The 21,125-nt window shown below is 44.0% G+C and overlaps 1 protein-coding gene across 3 annotated transcripts in view; it reads right to left on the minus strand.

Moving 5' to 3' along the window:
• LARGE1 (LARGE xylosyl- and glucuronyltransferase 1) overlaps positions 1 to 21,125 on the minus strand; it is a 410,766-nt gene that overhangs the window by 12,706 nt on the left and 376,935 nt on the right. For all 3 annotated transcript variants that reach the window (XM_056517630.1, XM_056517631.1, XM_056517632.1), the window contains 4 exons: positions 11,997 to 12,152; positions 7,956 to 8,119; positions 7,588 to 7,866; positions 3,213 to 3,359 (listed from right to left, as the gene is read on the minus strand). In XM_056517630.1, the coding sequence (XP_056373605.1) occupies positions 3,213 to 3,359; positions 7,588 to 7,866; positions 7,956 to 8,119; positions 11,997 to 12,152 (746 nt within the window). The remainder of the gene's footprint in view (positions 1 to 3,212; positions 3,360 to 7,587; positions 7,867 to 7,955; positions 8,120 to 11,996; positions 12,153 to 21,125) is intronic.

The raw sequence follows: 21,125 nt of genomic DNA on the forward strand, positions 1-21,125 counted from the left end.
TGTATATAGTAGTATATAGCAGTGTATACGGATACTGGAAGCCTGTGCTAGCATTTCTCCTGCGGTGTATATAGTAGTATATAGCAGTGTATACGGATACTGGAGGCCTGTGCTTTCATTTGTCCTGCGGTGTATATAGTAGTATATAGCAGTGTATACGGATACTGGAAGCCTGTGCTAGCATTTCTCCTGCGGTGTATATAGTAGTATATAGCAGGGTATACGGATACTGGAAGCCTGTGCTAGCATTTCTCCTGCGGTGTATATAGTAGTATATAGCAGGGTATACGGATACTGGAAGCCTGTGCTAGCATTTCTCCTGCGGTGTATATAGTAGTATATAGCAGTGTATACGTATACTGGAAGCCTGTGCTAGCATTTCTACTGCGGTGTATATAGTAGTATATAGCAGTGTATACGGATACTGGAAGCCTGTGCTAGCATTTCTCCTGCGGTGTATATAGTAGTATATAGCAGTGTATACGGATACTGGAAGCCTGTGCTAGCATTTCTCCTGCGGTGTATATAGTAGTATATAGCAGTGTATACGGATACTGGAGGCCTGTGCTAGCATTTGTCCTGCGGTGTATATAGTAGTATATAGCAGTGTATACAGATACTGGAAGCCTGTGCTAGCATTTCTCCTGCGGTGTATATAGTAGTGTATAGCAGTGTATATGGATACTGGAAGCCTGTGCTAGCATTTCTCTTGCGGTGTATATAGTAGTATATAGCAGTGTATATGGATACTGGAAGCCTGTGCTAGCATTTCTCCTGCGGTGTATATAGTAGTATATAGCAGTGTATATGGATACTGGAAGCCTGTGCTAGCATTTCTCCTGCGGTGTATATAGTAGTATATAGCAGTGTATACGGATACTGTAAGCCTGTACTAGCATTTCTCCTGCGGTGTATATAGTAGTATATAGCAGTGTATATGGATACTGGAAGCCTGTGCTAGCATTTCTCCTGCGGTGTATATAGTAGTATATAGCAGTGTATACGGATACTGGAAGCCTGTGCTAGCATTTCTCCTGCGGTGTATATAGTAGTATATAGCAGTGTATACGGATACTGGAAGCCTGTGCTAGCATTTCTTCTGCGGTGTATATAGTAGTATATAGCAGTGTATACGGATACTGGAAGCCTGTACTAGCATTTCTCTTGTGGTGTATATAGTAGTATATAGCAGTGTATACGGATACTGGAAGCCTGTGCTAGCATTTCTCCTGCGGTGTATATAGTAGTATATAGCAGTGTATACAGATACTGGAAGCCTGTGCTAGCATTTCTCCTGCGGTGTATATAGTAGTATATAGCAGTGTATACGGATACTGGAAGCCTGTACTAGCATTTCTCTTGTGGTGTATATAGTAGTGTATAGCAGTGTATACGGATACTAGAAGCCTGTGCTAGCATTTCTCCTGCGGTGTATATAGTAGTATATAGCAGTGTATACAGATACTGGAAGCCTGTGCTAGCATTTCTCCTGCGGTGTATATAGTAGTATATAGCAGTGTATATGGATACTGGAAGCCTGTGCTAGCATTTCTCCTGCGGTGTATATAGTAGTATATAGCAGTGTATATGGATACTGGAAGCCTGTGCTAGCATTTCTCCTGCAGTGTATATAGTAGTATATAGCAGTGTATACGGATACTGGAAGCCTGTGCTAGCATTTCTTCTGCGGTGTATATAGTAGTATATAGCAGTGCATACTGGAAGCCTGTGCTAGCATTTCTCCTGCAGTGTATATAGTAGTATATAGCCGTGTATACGGATACTGGAGGCCTGTGCTAGCATTTCTCCTGCGGTGTATATAGTAGTATATAGCAGTGTATACGGATACTGGAAGCCTGTGCTAGCATTTCTTCTGCGGTGTATATAGTAGTATATAGCCGTGTATACGGATACTGGAAGCCTGTGCTAGCATTTCTCCTGCGGTGTATATAGTAGTATATAGCAGTGTATACGGATACTGGAAGCCTGTGCTAGCATTTCTTCTGCGGTGTATATAGTAGTATATAGCAGTGTATACGGATACTGGAAGCCTGTGCTAGCATTTCTTCTGCGGTGTATATAGTAGTATATATCAGTGTATACGGATACTGGAAGCCTGTGCTAGCATTTCTCCTGCGGTGTATATAGTAGTATATAGCAGTGTATACGGATACTGGAAGCCTGTGCTAGCATTTCTCCTGCAGTGTATATAGTAGTATATAGCAGTGTATACGGATACTGGAAGCCTGTGCTAGCATTTCTCCTGCGGTGTATATAGTAGTATATAGCAGTGTATACTGGAAGCCTGTGCTAGCATTTCTCCTGCGGTGTATATAGTAGTATATAGCAGTGTATACTGGAAGCCTGTGCTAGCATTTCTCCTGCGGTGTATATAGTAGTATATAGCAGTATATAGAGAAGAGGGTTGCATTGACAATCCAACACAATGGGCAGCACATTGAATACATTTTATAAGTGGTCAGAAACTTGTAAATAACTCATGAAAGAATAAAGTTACGTTAAAACCGAACACATCGTTGTTTTTCTTGTGAAATTCCCAATAAGTTTGATGTGTCACATGACCCTTTTCCTGTTTAAAACAAAAGTTCGATTAAAATGGCCGACTTCAAAATGGCCGCCATGGTCACCACCCATCTGGAAATGTTTCCCCCCTCACATATACTAATGTGCCACAAACAGGGAGTTACTATCACCAACCATTCCAATATTATTAAGGTTTATCCATAGAAATGGCCCACCCTGTATATATATATATATATATATATATATATATATATATTAATTCTTTATATATTTTTTTTACATATAAATATATATATATTTTTTTTTTTATTCTTTATTTTCTTTTACACATAAATATATAAATATATATATATATATATTCTTTATATTTTTTTACATATAAATATATATATATATATATATATATATATATATATATATATGTATATATATATATATATATTTACATACGGTATATATAATTATATTTTTGTAGTACCTACTTAGTGCCTGTAGGTGTCACTGTTTCCTAAGGTTGTGACTGACGGAATCAGGAGCCTTTGCATGAAAAAAAACACGAACAACAGTGACATCTACAGGCTGAACTGAGGCACTGCACAAAATAATTTCATAAGATTGTAATGAGAGCAATGGAAAAGTGGAGGATGGTGATCAGGGGCAATACCCACCTAAAGGTGAATAAGGTGCCCATATCCAACATGGAGAGCAATTCGGTTTTCGATTTTGGGAAGGAGAGCCGATACCGCAGGGTCTCAAACGCCGGGATGATCAAAGCCTTCTTGGTGTTGCTCATGTCCAGCTGCACCACCGACTTCCTGCGATGAGAATAAAACAAGAATCTCAATGTGTAATATGGAGAGTAGAAAACAACAATACAGCCGCACTAGAAAGAGATAAGGTAGTGGTCTCCAGACTGTGGACCTCCAGATGTTGCAAAACTACAACTCCCAGCATGCCCGGACAGCCAACGGCTGTCCGGGCATGCTGGGAGTTGTAGTTTTGCAACATCTGGAGGTCCGCAGGTTGAAGACCACTGTCATGGGGCGTCATAGAACATGTAATACCCCCCCTGTACTGTAGTGGGCGCTACCAGATACAATTAAAATGCCAATTCTGATTGGTCAGATCTTCCGGCTATTGACCGGTTTCGCACATCTGTTGTTTGTTGTGTACGGTTTCATGTTCCAATGGTCCAGAAAAGACCGAAAATATTGTAACCTGAGGCCATTGTAAGTTAAGGGATCACTGTACTTAAAGGGGTACTCCGGTGGAAAACTTTTTTTTTTTTATAAATCAACTGGTGCCAGAAAATTAAACAGATTTGTAAATTATTTCTATTAAGAAAAATCTTAATCCTTCCAGTACTTATTAGCCGCTGAATACTACAGAGGAAATTCTTTTCTTTTTGGAGCACAGATCTCTCTGCTGACATCATGAGCACAGTGCTCTCTGCTGACATCTCTGTCCATTTTAGGAACTGTCCAGAGCAGGAGAAAATCCCCATAGCAAACCTATGCTGCTCTGGACAGTTCCTGATACGGGCATCAGGTGTCAGCAGAGAGCACTGTGGTCAAGACAAAAAAGAAATTCAAAAAGAAAAGAATTTCCTCTGTAGCATACAGCTGCTAATAAGTACTGGAAGGGTAAAAATTATTTGATAGAAGTCATTTACAAATCTGTTTAACTTTCTGGCACCAGTTGATTTAAAAAAAAAAAAAAAGTTTTCCACCAGAGTACCCCTTTAATGCAAATTGCCGCTATAAAAAGTGAAGCAGAAAACTTTGTGAAAATCTAAATTTGTGTCAGTCTTAAATCTTTTGGCCACAACCGTTATATAGTGTTACAGTCAAACCTGAATATATTCTTTCTTTTTCTGCAGTTCCCTAATCCACCACTAGGGAGAGCTCCAGGGCGCTATTACATCAAGATACAAGATACGGGCTTATTTATTTATTTATTTTCCCAAAGGGGCGAAACATCAAAGGCTCAGTGAAGTTAATAGCGAATCCTCAGATGATGTTCCTGTAATGTGTCCTGTCTGATCAGAACGTGTTTACTAACGTATTATCACAAGTGGAAACCATCAATTTGCACAGAAATTAGGTGGAAATGCAAGAAAAATTCTCATTATTTCCATCTCACAGAATCATCAATTTACTGGAAAAACATCAAAATGGGATTCGTCAGATTTGTTATTCAACAGAGAAATTATACCCTGTATACAAATATAAGGAGAGAGATAAAACCGATCCTAATAACTATGTACAAAAATATAACTGCTATAATACTGCTCCTATATACAAGAATATAACTACTATAATACTGCCTCCTATATACAAGAATATAACTACTATAATACTGCTCCTATATACAAGAATATAACTGCTATAATACTGCTCCTATATACAAGAATATAACTACTATAATACTGCTCCTATATACAAGAATATAACTACTATAATACTGCTCCTATATACAAGAATATAACTACTATAATACTGCTCCTATATACAAGAATATAACTACTATAATACTGCTCCTATATACAAGAATATAACTGCTATAATACTGCTCCTATATACAAAAATATAACTGATATAATACTGCTCCTATATACAAGAATATAACTGCTATAATACTGCTCCTATATACAAAAATATAACTGCTATAATACTGCTCCTATATACAAGAATATAACTACTATAATACTGCCTCCTATATACAAGAATATAACTACTATAATACTGCTCCTATATACAAAAATATAACTGCTATAATACTGCTCCTATATACAAGAATATAACTACTATAATACTGTTCCTATATACAAGAAAATAACTACCATAATACCGCTCCTATATACAAGAATATAACTACTATAATACTGCTCCTATATACAGGAATATAACTACTGTAATACTGCTCCTATATACAAGAATATAACTACTATAATACTGCCTCCTATATACAAGAATATAACTACTATAATACTGCTCCTATATACAAGAATATAACTACTATAATACTGCTCCTATATACAAGAATATAACTACTATAATACTGCTCCTATATACAAGAATATGACTACTATAATACTGCTCCTATATACAAGAATATGACTACTATAATACTGCTCCTATATACAAGAATATAACTACTATAATACTGCTCCTATATACAAGAATATAACTACTATAATACTGCTCCTATATATAAGAATATAACTACTATAATACTGCTCCTATATACAAGAATATAACTACTATAATACTGCTCCTATATACAAGAATATAACTACTATAATACTGCTCCTATATATAAGAATATAACTACTATAATACTGCTCCTATATACAAGAATATAACTACTATAATACTGCCTCCTATATACAGGAATATAACTACTATAATACTGCTCCTATATATAAGAATATAACTACTATAATACTACTCCTATATACAAGAATATAACTACTATAATACTGCCTCCTATACACAAGAATATAACTACTATAATACTGCTCCAATATACAAGAATATAACTACTATAATACTGCTCCTATATTTAAGAATATAACTACTATAATACTGCTCCTATATACAAGAATATAACTACTATAATACTGCTCCTATATACAAGAATATAACTACTATAATACTACTCCTATATACAAGAATATAACTACTATAATACTGCTCCTATATACAAGAATATAACTACTATAATACTGCTCCTATATTTAAGAATATAACTACTATAATACTTCTTCTATATACAAGAATATAACTACTATAATACTGCTCCTATATACAAGAATATAACTACTATAATACTGCTCCTATATACAAGACTATAACTACTATAATACTGCCTCCTATATACAAGAATATAACTACTATAATACTGCTCCTATATACAAGAATATAACTACTATAATATTGCTCCTATATACAAGAATATAACTACTATAATACTGATCCTATATACAAGAATATAACTACTATAATACTACTCCTATATACAAGAATATAACTGCTATAATACTGCTCCTATATACAAAAATATAACTGCTATAATACTGCTCCTATATACAAGAATATAACTACTATAATACTGCCTCCTATATACAAGAATATAACTACTATAATACTGCTCCTATATACAAAAATATAACTGCTATAATACTGCTCCTATATACAAGAATATAACTACTATAATACTGTTCCTATATACAAGAAAATAACTACCATAATACCGCTCCTATATACAAGAATATAACTACTATAATACTGCTCCTATATACAGGAATATAACTACTGTAATACTGCTCCTATATACAAGAATATAACTACTATAATACTGCCTCCTATATACAAGAATATAACTACTATAATACTGCTCCTATATACAAGAATATAACTACTATAATACTGCTCCTATATACAAGAATATGACTACTATAATACTGCTCCTATATACAAGAATATGACTACTATAATACTGCTCCTATATACAAGAATATAACTACTATAATACTGCTCCTATATTTAAGAATATAACTACTATAATACTACTCCTATATACAAGAATATAACTACTATAATACTGCTCCTATATACAAGAATATAACTACTATAATACTACTCTTATATACAAGAATATAACTACTATAATACTGCTCCTATATACAAGAATATAACTACTATAATACTGCTCCTATATACAAGAATATAACTACTATAATACTGCTCCTATATACAAGAATATAACTACTATAATACTACTCTTATATACAAGAATATAACTACTATAATACTGCTCCTATATACAAGAATATAACTACTATAATACTGCTCCTATATACAAGAATATAACTACTATAATACTGCTCCTATATACAAGAATATAACTACTATAATACTGCTCCTATATTTAAGAATATAACTACTATAATACTTCTTCTATATACAAGAATATAACTACTATAATACTGCTCCTATATACAAGAATATAACTACTATAATACTGTCATTATGCCATTACCTGAGGCTCTCGTAGAGTCCATACATGGGCAGGAAGTCTATGTCAGAGAGGAACATGTAGGGGGTGCTGACGTGTTTCATGGCCACGTTCCTCAGCAGGTTGACCGGGTAGAACTGCCCCTCCTTGTAGACGATGTGGTAGCCCACGTTGCGGCGGTTGAGCAGCACCTCGGAGCCCTGGGCGTACCGTAAGAACTGCTGGGCCTCGGCGTCTGACAGGTACAGGGCCAGGCTGATGGGGCCCTCCCAGTGTTTGCAGATGGCTTCCAGCATCTGGAGCCTACAGGAGGAGAAGAGTGAGGACCTGGAGGACTATCAGGGTGGGTGTATGTCAGTGCCAGCCTCTCCCGTCATTGTCCCGCCACCTACCTGTCCATGGACAGCTGCGCCACCAGAGTGACGTCTGTGTCGTCCGCCGCCGGCTCGTACTCGTAGTGCAGGAAATAGAGGTGAGTGCGGTGGACGGTGAATCTCTCCCGTCTGAACTCGTAGCACAAATCGTCCTCGTCCAGTTCTGACAGCTGCTTCTGGAGCTGCCGGCAAGAGACAAGATAGGAAATACTAATGGGAACACTCACCAACCAAAAAACAAAACATGCAGTACTGCTGATGGCCATCGGGGGAGCTGCAGCAGAATGAAACAGTTTCTGTTTGATCTATTCAGGTTCCATTCATTAAGGGGTTGCCGGGTCTATCAGAGCTTGAGATAGAAGCCCACCAGAGGCTTGATCCGCTGCTCTGTCCACCATGCCTTACACTGCTTCCCCTCTTCTTGGATTGTACCATGTAAAGTTAAAGGGGTACCCCACTGCCCCAGCGTTCTGAACAATTTGTTCCCAATGCTGGCTGCGGGGGTTGTGACATCACACCACGACCCCTTAATGCATTGAGGGGGCGTGGTGTGACATGAAGAGGGGCGTGGCCGTGACGTCACGACCCCCCGCAGCCCACACCCAAAATATTACGAACACTGGGGCAGTGGTGTACCCCTTTAAGTCCCACTCCTTTAATAAGCCACACCCTGTAAATAAGCCACACCCCCTAAATAAGCCACACCCCAGGCCAACTAGTAAATGAAGGAGGCTTCCGGAATTCTTCCATATGCCTTTATACAGTGGATCCAAAAGACCTGAGTGTCATGTAGCAGAGCTGAGATTGACATGTGTGTCCCCTGTGTTTGTCAGATGTAGCTGAGACGAGTTTGTCAGATACAACATTGCTGCTTTCTTACAGAACAGCGCCACTATTGTCCTCAGGTTGTGTGCGGTATTGCAGCTCAGTTTCGTTGACATATTCATTCCCCAGTGTTTTTCAGATGTAGCGGAGACGAGTTTGTCCGATGCAGTTGAGCCGAGTTTGTCAGATACAACATTGTTGATTTCTTAAAGAACAGCGCCACTCTTGTCCTCAGGTTGTGTGCGGTATTGCAACTCAGTTTCATTGACATATTTGTTCTCATATGTTTGTCTGATGCAGTTGAGCCGAGTTAATCAGATACAACATTGTTGATTTCTTACAGAACAGCGCCACTCTAGTCCTCAGGTTGTGTGCGGTATTGCAACTCAGTTTCGTTGACATATCTGTTCCCCTGTTGTTTGTCAGATGTAGCTGAGATGAGTTTGTCCGATGCAGTTGAGCCGAGTTTGTCAGATACAACATTGTTGATTTCTTACAGAACAGCGCCACTCTAGTCCTCAGGTTGTGTGCGGTATTGCAACTCAGTTTCGTTGACATATTTGTTTCCCTGTTGTTTGTCAGATGTAGCTGAGATGAGTCTGTCCGATGCCGTTGAGCCGAGTTTGTCAGATACAACATTGCTGCTTTCTTACAGAACAGCGCCACTCTAGTCCTCAGGTTGTGTGCGGTATTGCAGCTCAGTTCTGTTGACATATTTGTTCCCCTGTGTTTGTCAGATGTAGATGAGACGAGTTTATTTGATGCAGTTGAGCCAAGTTTGTCAGATACAACGTTGTTGATTTCTTACAGAACAGCGCCACTCTAGTCCTCAGGTTGTATGCGGCATTGCAGCTCCGTTTCATTGAAGTGAATGGAACCAAGTAGTAATACCACACAGAACCTGACCGGTGGCGCTGTTCTATAGAAAGAAGCACACAACAGCTGCTACATGTGACAACCACAGCTCTGCTACCCTGACTATTCAGACGACGTTTATACCCGGTGGCGTATGTGAGCGGCACTGGCAGTGACGCATGTTGCTGGATGCCAGGCGGTGAAGGGGTCTGATGAGTGACATCAGCTGTGCATTGTGTGCCGTGCCCCCAGTGTCGCGGGCACGCAGCGAGAAGGAAGCGCGGTGTGCGCAGAAGTCATGAATATGCATTCTGGCGACGCTGCTAAGACGCCGGAGGGGAGGAGGGCACGGGGGGGCAGCGCCAACAGATGGCATTGTGCAGACTTGGCTTAATCTTTGTGTAATAAAAATAAAAAAAAACATGGGAGCCGGTCGGGGCGCAGATTGGTTAAGGCAAGAGGTTGGCATCTCCAGGGCGCGCGCGGGGACATGACAGCATGTCCAGGGCAAGGAGAGAGCGTGCCAACCATACCAGGGTCATGTGACTACACCTAGAAGCGGTAGTGAATGGCCCCCATCTGCACACTGTTTTGCTCCGGTTTCATGATCTCTGCTTGCTGTCAGTGAATGAGGACATTCTTGCTTCTATCTATCTATATAGACCTAATAATCTAATTCCTGGATCAGTGCAAAACTACAACTCCCAGCATGCCCGGACAGCCTTCGGCTGTCCGGGCATGCTGGGAGTTGTAGTTTTGCAACAGCTGGAGGCACCCTGGTTGGGAAACACTGTTATAAAGAGTAGTTACCAATGCAGCAGAGCTGAGTTTGCCATGTAGTTAAAAAAAACTACAACTCCCAGCATTCCTAGACAAGTGTTTGGCTGTCCGGGCATGCTGGGAGTTGTAGTTTTGCAACAAGTTGAGGCCCCCAGATTGGGAAACACTGTCTTAAAAAGAGTAGTCTCCGATGCAGCAGAGCTGAGTTTGTTGTGCAGTTAAAAAAGAACTACAACTCCTAGCGTAACCCAACAACCAAAGGCTGTCCGGGCATGCTGGGAGTTGTAGTTTTGCAATAGCTGGAGGCACCCTGGTTGGGAAACACTGTCATAAAAAGTAGCTCACCAATGTAGCAGAGCTGAGTTTGTCACATAGTTGAAAAACTACAACTCCCAGCATTCCTAGGCAGCTTTTGGCTGTCCGGGCATGCTGGGAGTTGTAGTTTTGCAACAGCTGGAGGCACCCTGGTTGGGAAACATTGTCATAAAGAGTAGTCACCAATGCAGCATAGCTGAGTTTGCCATGTAGTTAAAAAAAAACTACAACTCCCAGCATACCCAGACAAGTCTTTGGCTCTTTGGGTATGCTGGGAGTTGTAGTTCTACAACAGATGCAGGCAACCAGGATGGGAAACATTGCCATAAAGAGTAGTCAACAATGCAGTATAGTTGAGTTTGTCATGTAGTTGAAAAACTACAACTCCCAGCATACACAGACAAGTCACTGGCTGTCCGGGTATGCTGGGAGTTGTAGTTTTGGAACAGCTGGAGGCAACCTGGTTGGGAAACACTGTCATAAAGAGTAGTCACCAATGTAGCAGAGCTGAGTTTGTTGTGTAGTTGAAAAACTACAACTCCCAACGTTTCTATACAGCCGTTGGCTGTCCGTGCATGCTGGGAGTTGTAGTTTTGCAACAGCTGGAGGCACCCTGGATAGGAAACACTGTCATAAAGAGAAGTCACCAATGCAGTTTAGTTGAGTTTGTCATGTAGATAAAAAAAACTATAACTCCCAGCAAACCCAGACAAGTCTTTTGTTGTCCGTAAATGCTGGGAGTTGTAGTTTTGCAACAGCTGGAGGCAAACTGGTTGGGAAACACTGTCATAAAGAGTAGTCACCAATGCAGCAGAGCTGAGTTTGTTGTGTAGTTGAAAAACTACAACTCCCAACGTTCCTATACAGCTTTTGGCTGTCCAGGCATGCTGGGAGTTGTAGTTTTGCACCCAGGTACACTCTCATAAAGAGAAGTCACCAATATAGCAGAGCTAAATTTGTCATGTAGTTGAAAAAAACAAACCTCCCAGCATACCCGGCATGCAGGAAGTTGTAGTTTTGCAACAGCTGTAGGCACCCTGGTTGGGAAACACTGTCATAAAGAGAAGTCACCAATGTAGCAGAGCTGAGCTTGTCATGTAGTTGAAAAACTACACTTCCCTTTGGCAGTCTGAGCATGCTGGGAGTTGTAGTTTAGTAACGGCTGTAAGGCTCTCAGCTGCGAGATGTATATTAGGTCTGCACAGGGTTTTTGGGTTCTTATTCACAGACAGCAATCAGAGATCTTGAACCATTGTAACATGCAATAGTGAATAGACATCTCACGTTCTCGCTGTTGACGTCGGTCTCGCTGGGGCAGCCGAACAGCTCCCTGCGCAGGAGGTTCCCATCGTACTCCAGGAAGGTCAGGTACAGGTTCCGGAAGAATTCCACATGTTTGTTCTTCACTCTCAGCTTTTTGGGAGAATTCCAGTGAATAACCTGCAAAAAATATAAATAATTATGTTAGATGAGAGCAGAGCCATCCTGAAATACTCTGCACTGCGGGGACCTCATGATGCAGCCGTAACATTATATGATCAGTACCGTCCTCTCCTGAAATACTCTGCACTGCGGGGACCCTCATGATGCAGCCCTAACATTATATAATCAGTACCGTCCCCTCCTGAAATACTCTGCACTGCGGGGACCTCATGATGCAGCCCTAACATTATATGATCAGTACCGTCCTCTCCTGAAATACTCTGCACTGCGGGGACCCTCATGATGCAGCCCTAACATTATATGATCAGTACCGTCCTCTCCTGAAATACTCTGCACTGCGGGGACCTCATGATGCAGCCGTAACATTATATGATCAGTACCGTCCTCTCCTGAAATACTCTGCACTGCGGGGACCCTCATGATGCAGCCCTAACATTATATAATCAGTACCGTCCTCTCCTGAAATACTCTGCACTGCGGGGACCCTCATGATGCAGCCGTAACATTATATGATCAGTACCGTCCTCTCCTGAAATACTCTGCACTGCGGGGACCTCATGATGCAGCCCTAACATTATATAATCAGTACCGTCCCCTCCTGAAATACTCTGCACTGCGGGGACCCTCATGATGCAGCCGTAACATTATATGATCAGTACCGTCCTCTCCTGAAATACTCTGCACTGCAGGGACCCTCATGATGCAGCCCTAACATTATATGATCAGTACCGTCCTCTCCTGAAATACTCTGCACTGCGGGGACCTCATGATGCAGCCCTAACATTATATGATCAGTACCGTCCTCTCCTGAAATACTCTGCACTGGGGGACCCTCATGATGCAGCCGTAACATTATATGATCAGTACCGTCCTCTCCTGAAATACTCTGCACTGCGGGGACCCTCATGATGCAGCCCTAACATTATATGATCAGTACCGTCCTCTCCTGAAATACTCTGCACTGCAGGGACCCTCATGATGCAGCCCTAACATTATATGATCAGTACCGTCCTCTCCTGAAATACTCTGCACTGCGGGGACCTCATGATGCAACCCTAACATTATATGATCAGTACCGTCCCCTCCTGAAATACTCTGCACTGCGGGGACCTCATGATGCAGCCCTAACATTATATGATCAGTACTGTCCTCTCCTGAAATACTCTGCACTGCGGGGACCTCATGATGCAGCCCTAACATTATATGATCAGTACCGTCCTCTCCTGAAATACTCTGCACTGCAGGGACCCTCATGATGCAGCCCTAACATTATATGATCAGTACCGTCCTCTCCTGAAATACTCTGCACTGCGGGGACCCTCATGATGCAGCCCTAACATTATATAATCAGTACCGTCCTCTCCTGAAATACTCTGCACTGCGGGGACCTCATGATGCAGCCCTAACATTATATGATCAGTACTGTCCTCTCCTGAAATACTCTGCACTGCGGGGACCCTCATGATGCAGCCCTAACATTATATGATCAGTACCGTCCCCTCCTGAAATACTCTGCACTGCGGGGACCTCATGATGCAGCCCTAACATTATATGATCAGTACCGTCCCCTCCTGAAATACTCTGCACTGCGGGGACCTCATGATGCAGCCCTAACATTATATGATCAGTACCGTCCTCTCCTGAAATACTCTGCACTGCGGGACCCTCATGATGCAGCCCTAACATTATATGATCAGTACCGTCCTCTCCTGAAATACTCTGCACTGCAGGGACCCTCATGATGCAGCCCTAACATTATATAATCAGTACCGTCCTCTCCTGAAATACTCTGCACTGCGGGGACCTCATGATGCAGCCGTAACATTATATGATCAGTACCGTCCTCTCCTGAAATACTCTGCACTGCGGGGACCCTCATGATGCAGCCCTAACATTATATAATCAGTACCGTCCTCTCCTGAAATACTCTGCACTGCGGGGACCCTCATGATGCAGCCCTAACATTATATGATCAGTACCGTCGTCTCCTGAAATACTCTGCACTGCGGGGACCCTCATGATGCAGCCCTAACATTATATGATCAGTACCGTCCTCTCCTGAAATACTCTGCACTGCGGGGACCTCATGATGCAGCCCTAACATTATATGATCAGTACCGTCCTCTCCTGAAATACTCTGCACTGCGGGGACCCTCATGATGCAGCCCTAACATTATATGATCAGTACCGTCCTCTCCTGAAATACTCTGTGCTGCTGGGACCCTCATGATGCAGCCCTAACATTATATGATCAGTACCGTCCCCTCCTGAAATACTCTGCACTGCAGGGACCCTCATGATGCAGCCCTAACATTATATAAACAGTACCGTCCTCTCCTGAAATACTCTGCACTGCAGGGACCCTCATGATGCAGCCGTAACATTATATGATCAGTACCGTCCCCTCCTGAAATACTCTGCACTGCAGGGACCCTCATGATGCAGCCCTAACATTATATGATCAGTACCGTCCTCTCCTGAAATACTCTGCACTGCGGGGACCTCATGATGCAGCCCTAACATTATATGATCAGTACCGTCCTCTCCTGAAATACTCTGTACTGCGGGGACCTCATGATGCAGCCCTAACATTATATGATCAGTACCGTCCCCTCCTGAAATACTCTGTGCTGCTGGGACCCTCATGATGCAGCCCTAACATTATATGATCAGTACCGTCCCCTCCTGAAATACTCTGTGCTGCTGGGACCCTCATGATGCAGCCCTAACATTATATGATCAGTACCGTCCTCTCCTGAAATACTCTGCACTGCAGGGACCCTCATGATGCAGCCGTAACATTATATGATCAGTACCGTCCTCTCCTGAAATACTCTGCACTGCGGGGACCCTCATGATGCAGCCCTAACATTATATGATCAGTACCGTCCTCTCCTGAAATACTCTGTGCTGCTGGGACCCTCATGATGCAGCCCTAACATTATATGATCAGTACCGTCCCCTCCTGAAATACTCTGCACTGCGGGGACCCTCATGATGCAGCCCTAACATTATATGATCAGTACCGTCCTCTCCTGAAATACTCTGTGCTGCTGGGACCCTCATGATGCAGCCCTAACATTATATGATCAGTACCGTCCCCTCCTGAAATACTCTGCACTGCGGGGACCTCATGATGCAGCCCTAACATTATATGATCAGTACCGTCCTCTCCTGAAATACTCTGCACTGCGGGGACCCTCATGATGCAGCCCTAACATTATATGATCAGTACCGTCCTCTCCTGAAATACTCTGCACTGCAGGGACCCTCATGATGCAGCCCTAACATTATATGATCAGTACCGTCCTCTCCTGAAATACTCTGCACTGCAGGGACCCTCATGATGCAGCCCTAACATTATATGATCAGTACCGTCCCCTCCTGAAATACTCTGCACTGCGGGGACCCTCATGATGCAGCCTTAACATTATATGATCAGTACTGTCCTCTCCTGAAATACTCTGCACTGCGGGGACCTCATGATGCAGCCGTAACATTATATGATCAGTACCGTCCCCTCCTGAAATACTCTGCACTGCGGGGACCCTCATGATGCAGCCCTAACATAATATGATCAGTACTGTCCTCTCCTGAAATACTCTGCACTGCGGGGACCTCATGATGCAGCCGTAACATTATATGATCAGTACCGTCCCCTCCTGAAATACTCTGCACTGCGGGGACCCTCATGATGCAGCCCTAACATTATATAATCAGTACCGTCCTCTCCTGAAATACTCTGCACTGCGGGGACCTCATAATGCAGCCCTAACATTATATGATCAGTACCGTCCTCTCCTGAAATACTCTGCACTGCGGGGACCTCATGATGCAGCCCTAACATTATATGATCAGTACCGTCCCCTCCTGAAATACTCTGCACTGCGGGGACCCTCATGATGCAGCCGTAACATTATATGATCAGTACCGTCCCCTCCTGAAATACTCTGCACTGCGGGGACCCTCATGATGCAGCCGTAACATTATATGATCAGTACCGTCCCCTCCTGAAATACTCTGCACTGCGGGGACCTCATGATGCAGCCCTAACATTATATGATCAGTACCGTCCTCTCCTGAAATACTCTGCACTGCGGGGACCCTCATGATGCAGCCCTAACATTATATGATCAGTACCGTCCTCTCCTGAAATACTCTGCACTGCAGGGACCTCATGATGCAGCCCTAACATTATATGATCAGTACCGTCCTCTCCTGAAATACTCTGCACTGCGGGGACCCTCATGATGCAGCCCTAACATTATATGATCAGTACCGTCCTCTCCTGAAATACTCTGCACTGCGGGGACCTCATGATGCAGCCCTAACATTATATGATCAGTACCGTCCTCTCCTGAAATACTCTGCACTGCGGGGACCCTCATGATGCAGCCTTAACATTATATGATCAGTACCGTCCCCTCCTGAAATACTCTGCACTGCGGGGACCCTCATGATGCAGCCCTAACATTATATAATCAGTACCGTCCTCTCCTGAAATACTCTGCACTGCGGGGACCTCATAATGCAGCCCTAACATTATATGATCAGTACCGTCCTCTCCTGAAATACTCTGCACTGCGGGGACCTCATGATGCAGCCCTAACATTATATGATCAGTACCGTCCCCTCCTGAAATACTCTGCACTGCGGGGACCCTCATGATGCAGCCGTAACATTATATGATCAGTACCGTCCCCTCCTGAAATACTCTGCACTGCGGGGACCCTCATGATGCAGCCGTAACATTATATGATCAGTACCGTCCCCTCCTGAAATACTCTGCACTGCGGGGACCTCATGATGCAGCCCTAACATTATATGATCAGTACCGTCCTCTCCTGAAATACTCTGCACTGCGGGGACCCTCATGATGCAGCCCTAACATTATATGATCAGTACCGTCCTCTCCTGAAATACTCTGCACTGCAGGGACCTCATGATGCAGCCCTAACATTATATGATCAGTACCGTCCTCTCCTGAAATACTCTGCACTGCGGGGACCCTCATGATGCAGCCCTAACATTATATGATCAGTACCGTCCTCTCCTGAAATACTCTGCACTGCGGGGACCTCATGATGCAGCCCTAACATTATATGATCAGTACCGTCCCCTCCTGAAATACTCTGCACTGCGGGGACCCTCATGATGCAGCCTTAACATTATATGATCAGTACCGTCCCCTCCTGAAATACTCTGCACTGCAGGGACCTCATGATGCAGCCCTAACATTATATGATCAGTACCGTCCCCTCCTGAAATACTCTGCACTGCGGGGACCTCATGATGCAGCCCTAACATTATATGATCAGTACCGTCCCCTCCTGAAATACTCTGCACTGCGGGGACCTCATGATGCAGCCCTAACATTATATAATCAGTACCGTCCCCTCCTGAAATACTCTGCACTGCGGGGACCTCATGATGCAGCCCTAACATTATATGATCAGTACCGTCCCCTCCTGAAATACTCTGCACTGCAGGGACCCTCATGATGCAGCCCTAACATTATATGATCAGTACTGTCCTCTCCTGAAATACTCTGCACTGCGGGGACCTCATGATGCAGCCCTAACATTATATGATCAGTACCGTCCCCTCCTGAAATACTCTGCACTGCGGGGACCTCATGATGCAGCCCTAACATTATATGATCAGTACCGTCCTCTCCTGAAATACTCTGCACTGCGGGGACCTCATGATGCAGCCCTAACATTATATGATCAGTACCGTCCCCTCCTGAAATACTCTGCACTGCGGGGACCTCATGATGCAGCCCTAACATTATATGATCAGTACCGTCCCCTCCTGAAATACTCTGCACTGCAGGGACCCTCATGATGCAGCCCTAACATTATATAATCAGTACCGTCCCCTCCTGAAATACTCTGCACTGCGGGGACCTCATGATGCAGCCCTAACATTATATGATCAGTACCGTCCCCTCCTGAAATACTCTGCACTGCAGGGACCCTCATGATGCAGCCCTAACATTATATAATCAGTACCGTCCTCTCCTGAAATACTCTGCACTGCGGGGACCTCATGATGCAGCCCTAACATTATATAATCAGTACCGTCCCCTCCTGAAATACTCTGCACTGCAGGGACCCTCATGATGCAGCCCTAACATTATATGATCAGTACCGTCCCCTCCTGAAATACTCTGCACTGCGGGGACCTCATGATGCAGCCCTAACATTATATGATCAGTACCGTCCTCTCCTGAAATACTCTGCACTGCGGGGACCCTCATGATGCAGCCCTAACATTATATGATCAGTACCGTCCCCTCCTGAAATACTCTGCACTGCGGGGACCTCATGATGCAGCCCTAACATTATATGATCAGTACCGTCCCCTCCTGAAATACTCTGCACTGCGGGGACCTCATGATGCAGCCCTAACATTATATGATCAGTACCGTCCCCTCCTGAAATACTCTGCACTGCGGGGACCTCATGATGCAGCCCTAACATTATATGATCAGTACCGTCCCCTCCTGAAATACTCTGCACTGCGGGGACCCTCATGATGCAGCCCTAACATTATATGATCAGTACCGTCCTCTCCTGAAATACTCTGCACTGCGGGGACCTCATGATGCAGCCCTAACATTATATGATCAGTACCGTCCTCTCCTGAAATACTCTGCACTGCAGGGACCCTCATGATGCAGCCCTAACATTATATGATCAGTACCGTCCTCTCCTGAAATACTCTGCACTGCGGGGACCCTCATGATGCAGCCCTAACATAATATGATCAGCCCCTCCCACTCCTGAAATACTCTGTGCTACTGAGAATCTTTGCTCCTCCCACTATCATACTGCTCCTCCCACTATCATACAGCTCCTCCCACTTGTCTCATTCCCCTTCTCACACTATGACAGTCACATGCAGCCCCTACATCATCTGGTCTGGCCAGGTCACTCCTCCTATATGATCAGCATTGTCCTCTCCTGAAATACTCTGTGCCGCTGATAATCTTTGCTCCTCCCACTATCAGACAATACTCCTCCCACTATCATACTGCTCCTCCCACTTGTCTCCGTTCCCCTTCTCACACCATGGTGGTCACATGCAGCCCTTACATCATCAGGTCTGGACAGGTCACTGCTCCTATATGATCAGCCCCTCCCACTCCTGAAATACTCTGTGCTACTGAGAATCTTTGCTCCTCCCACTATCATACTGCTCCTCCCACTATCATACTGCTCCTCCCACTTGTCTCATTCCCCTTCTCACACCATGGCGGTCACATGCAGCCCCTACATCATCAGGTCTGGCCAGGTCACTGCTCCTATATGATCAGCCCCTCCCACTCCTGAAATACTCTGTGCTGCTGAAAATCTTTGCTCCTTCCACTATCATACTGCTCCTCCCACTATCATACTGCTCCTCCCACTATCATACTGCTCCTCCCACTTGTCTCCATTCCCCTTCTCACACTATGGCAGTCACATGCAGCCCCTACATCATCAGGTCTGGACAGGTCACTCCTCCTATATGATCAGTACCGTCCACTCCTGAAATACTCTGTACGGCTGAGAATCTTTGCTCCTCCCAATATCAGACAATGCTCCTCCCATTATCATACTGCTCCTCCCACTTGTCTCCATTCCCCTTCTCACAATATGGCAGTCACATGCAGCCCCTACATCATCAGGTCTGGACAGGTCACTCCTCCTATATGATCAGTACCGTCCACTCCTGAAATACTCTGTACGGCTGAGAATCTTTGCTCCTCCCACTATCAGACAATGCTCCTCCCACTATCTTACCGCTCCTCCCACTTGTCTCCATTCCCCTTCTCACACCATGGTGGTCACATGCAGCCCCTACATCATCAGGTCTGGCCAGGTCACTGCTCCTACATGATCAGTACCGTCCACTCCTGAAATACTCCCAACTGGGGTGCCTCCAGCTGTGGCAAAACTACAACTCCCTGCATGCCCGGACAGCCGAAGGCTGTCCGGGCATGCTGGGAGATGTAGTTTTGCAACAGCTGTAGGCAACCTGGTTGGGAAACACTGACTTTATGGTGTAGCTACCGATAGGTGGCACTAGATACAGCTTTCTTACATGTGGAGCAGCACTCATTTGCATATATTTATTTCCCAGAAAGTATTGCCAGTAGGCCGGATCTCTCTAATGAGAAACGGCACCATGCAGAGCTAAGTCGCCTACTCTGTACACAATTTTTAAGGCCCTTTTTGTTAGCCAACACCCAGCTTTTCCAGGAACAGAAGTGAAAGAATGATTAAAATTCAGAGGGAAGATGGGGAGGCTGGTGGAGGGGGAGCGGGGGTAGGGAGCGGGGGGATGTGTTCCGATCTATTACGGGTTGTCGAGCACTTGGTTTGTTTCCAGCTCAGGACTTTCTACCGCCATTACAGTAATGATGCGAGCGGAGATGTCTGCAGACTGTGCTGAGGCGGCAGCGTAACTCATCCTCCGTCTGGTGACATTATTGCTGCAGTAGCGGTATGTGAGCGGACGACTCTTAAAGGGGAACGCCGCATCTCTGCTGCTCTGCCAAATATTTACCTGCAATCCAGAACAATTCCCTAAAATAAAGTTATTACCGCAATCCCTCCCCCTATGCAACCATCTCCCTGGCGGACTTTTTGCATTCAGGAGGCGGCACAGGAGCCTCTAAATGAAAGGAAGTACTGCCAGCCACCACCAGGGGCAGCACAGAGCAGGGTTCATCTCGGCACAGGTGGTTCAGCTCTAGCTGCTATACACCGCCTCCGGTGCTCGGGCTGAAAACCCCCCAAAAAAACAAAAAAATATAAAAAACCTAGGCGCCAGGATGAAATGCTCATTCACAATGATGACCTGGCGCCTGGGATTAGTGGAGCCCTGGCTAAGAGAGAGTGTGGAGTTAGAGGCAATATTATGTTAACACTGTATGGCAGTTTTATGTAATTATTGTACGGTACTGTAATTCAGAACAGT

The sequence above is a fragment of the Hyla sarda genome, chromosome 4, assembly GCF_029499605.1.
Source record: "Hyla sarda isolate aHylSar1 chromosome 4, aHylSar1.hap1, whole genome shotgun sequence".
In the NCBI taxonomy this organism is placed as follows: Eukaryota; Metazoa; Chordata; class Amphibia; order Anura; family Hylidae; genus Hyla; species Hyla sarda.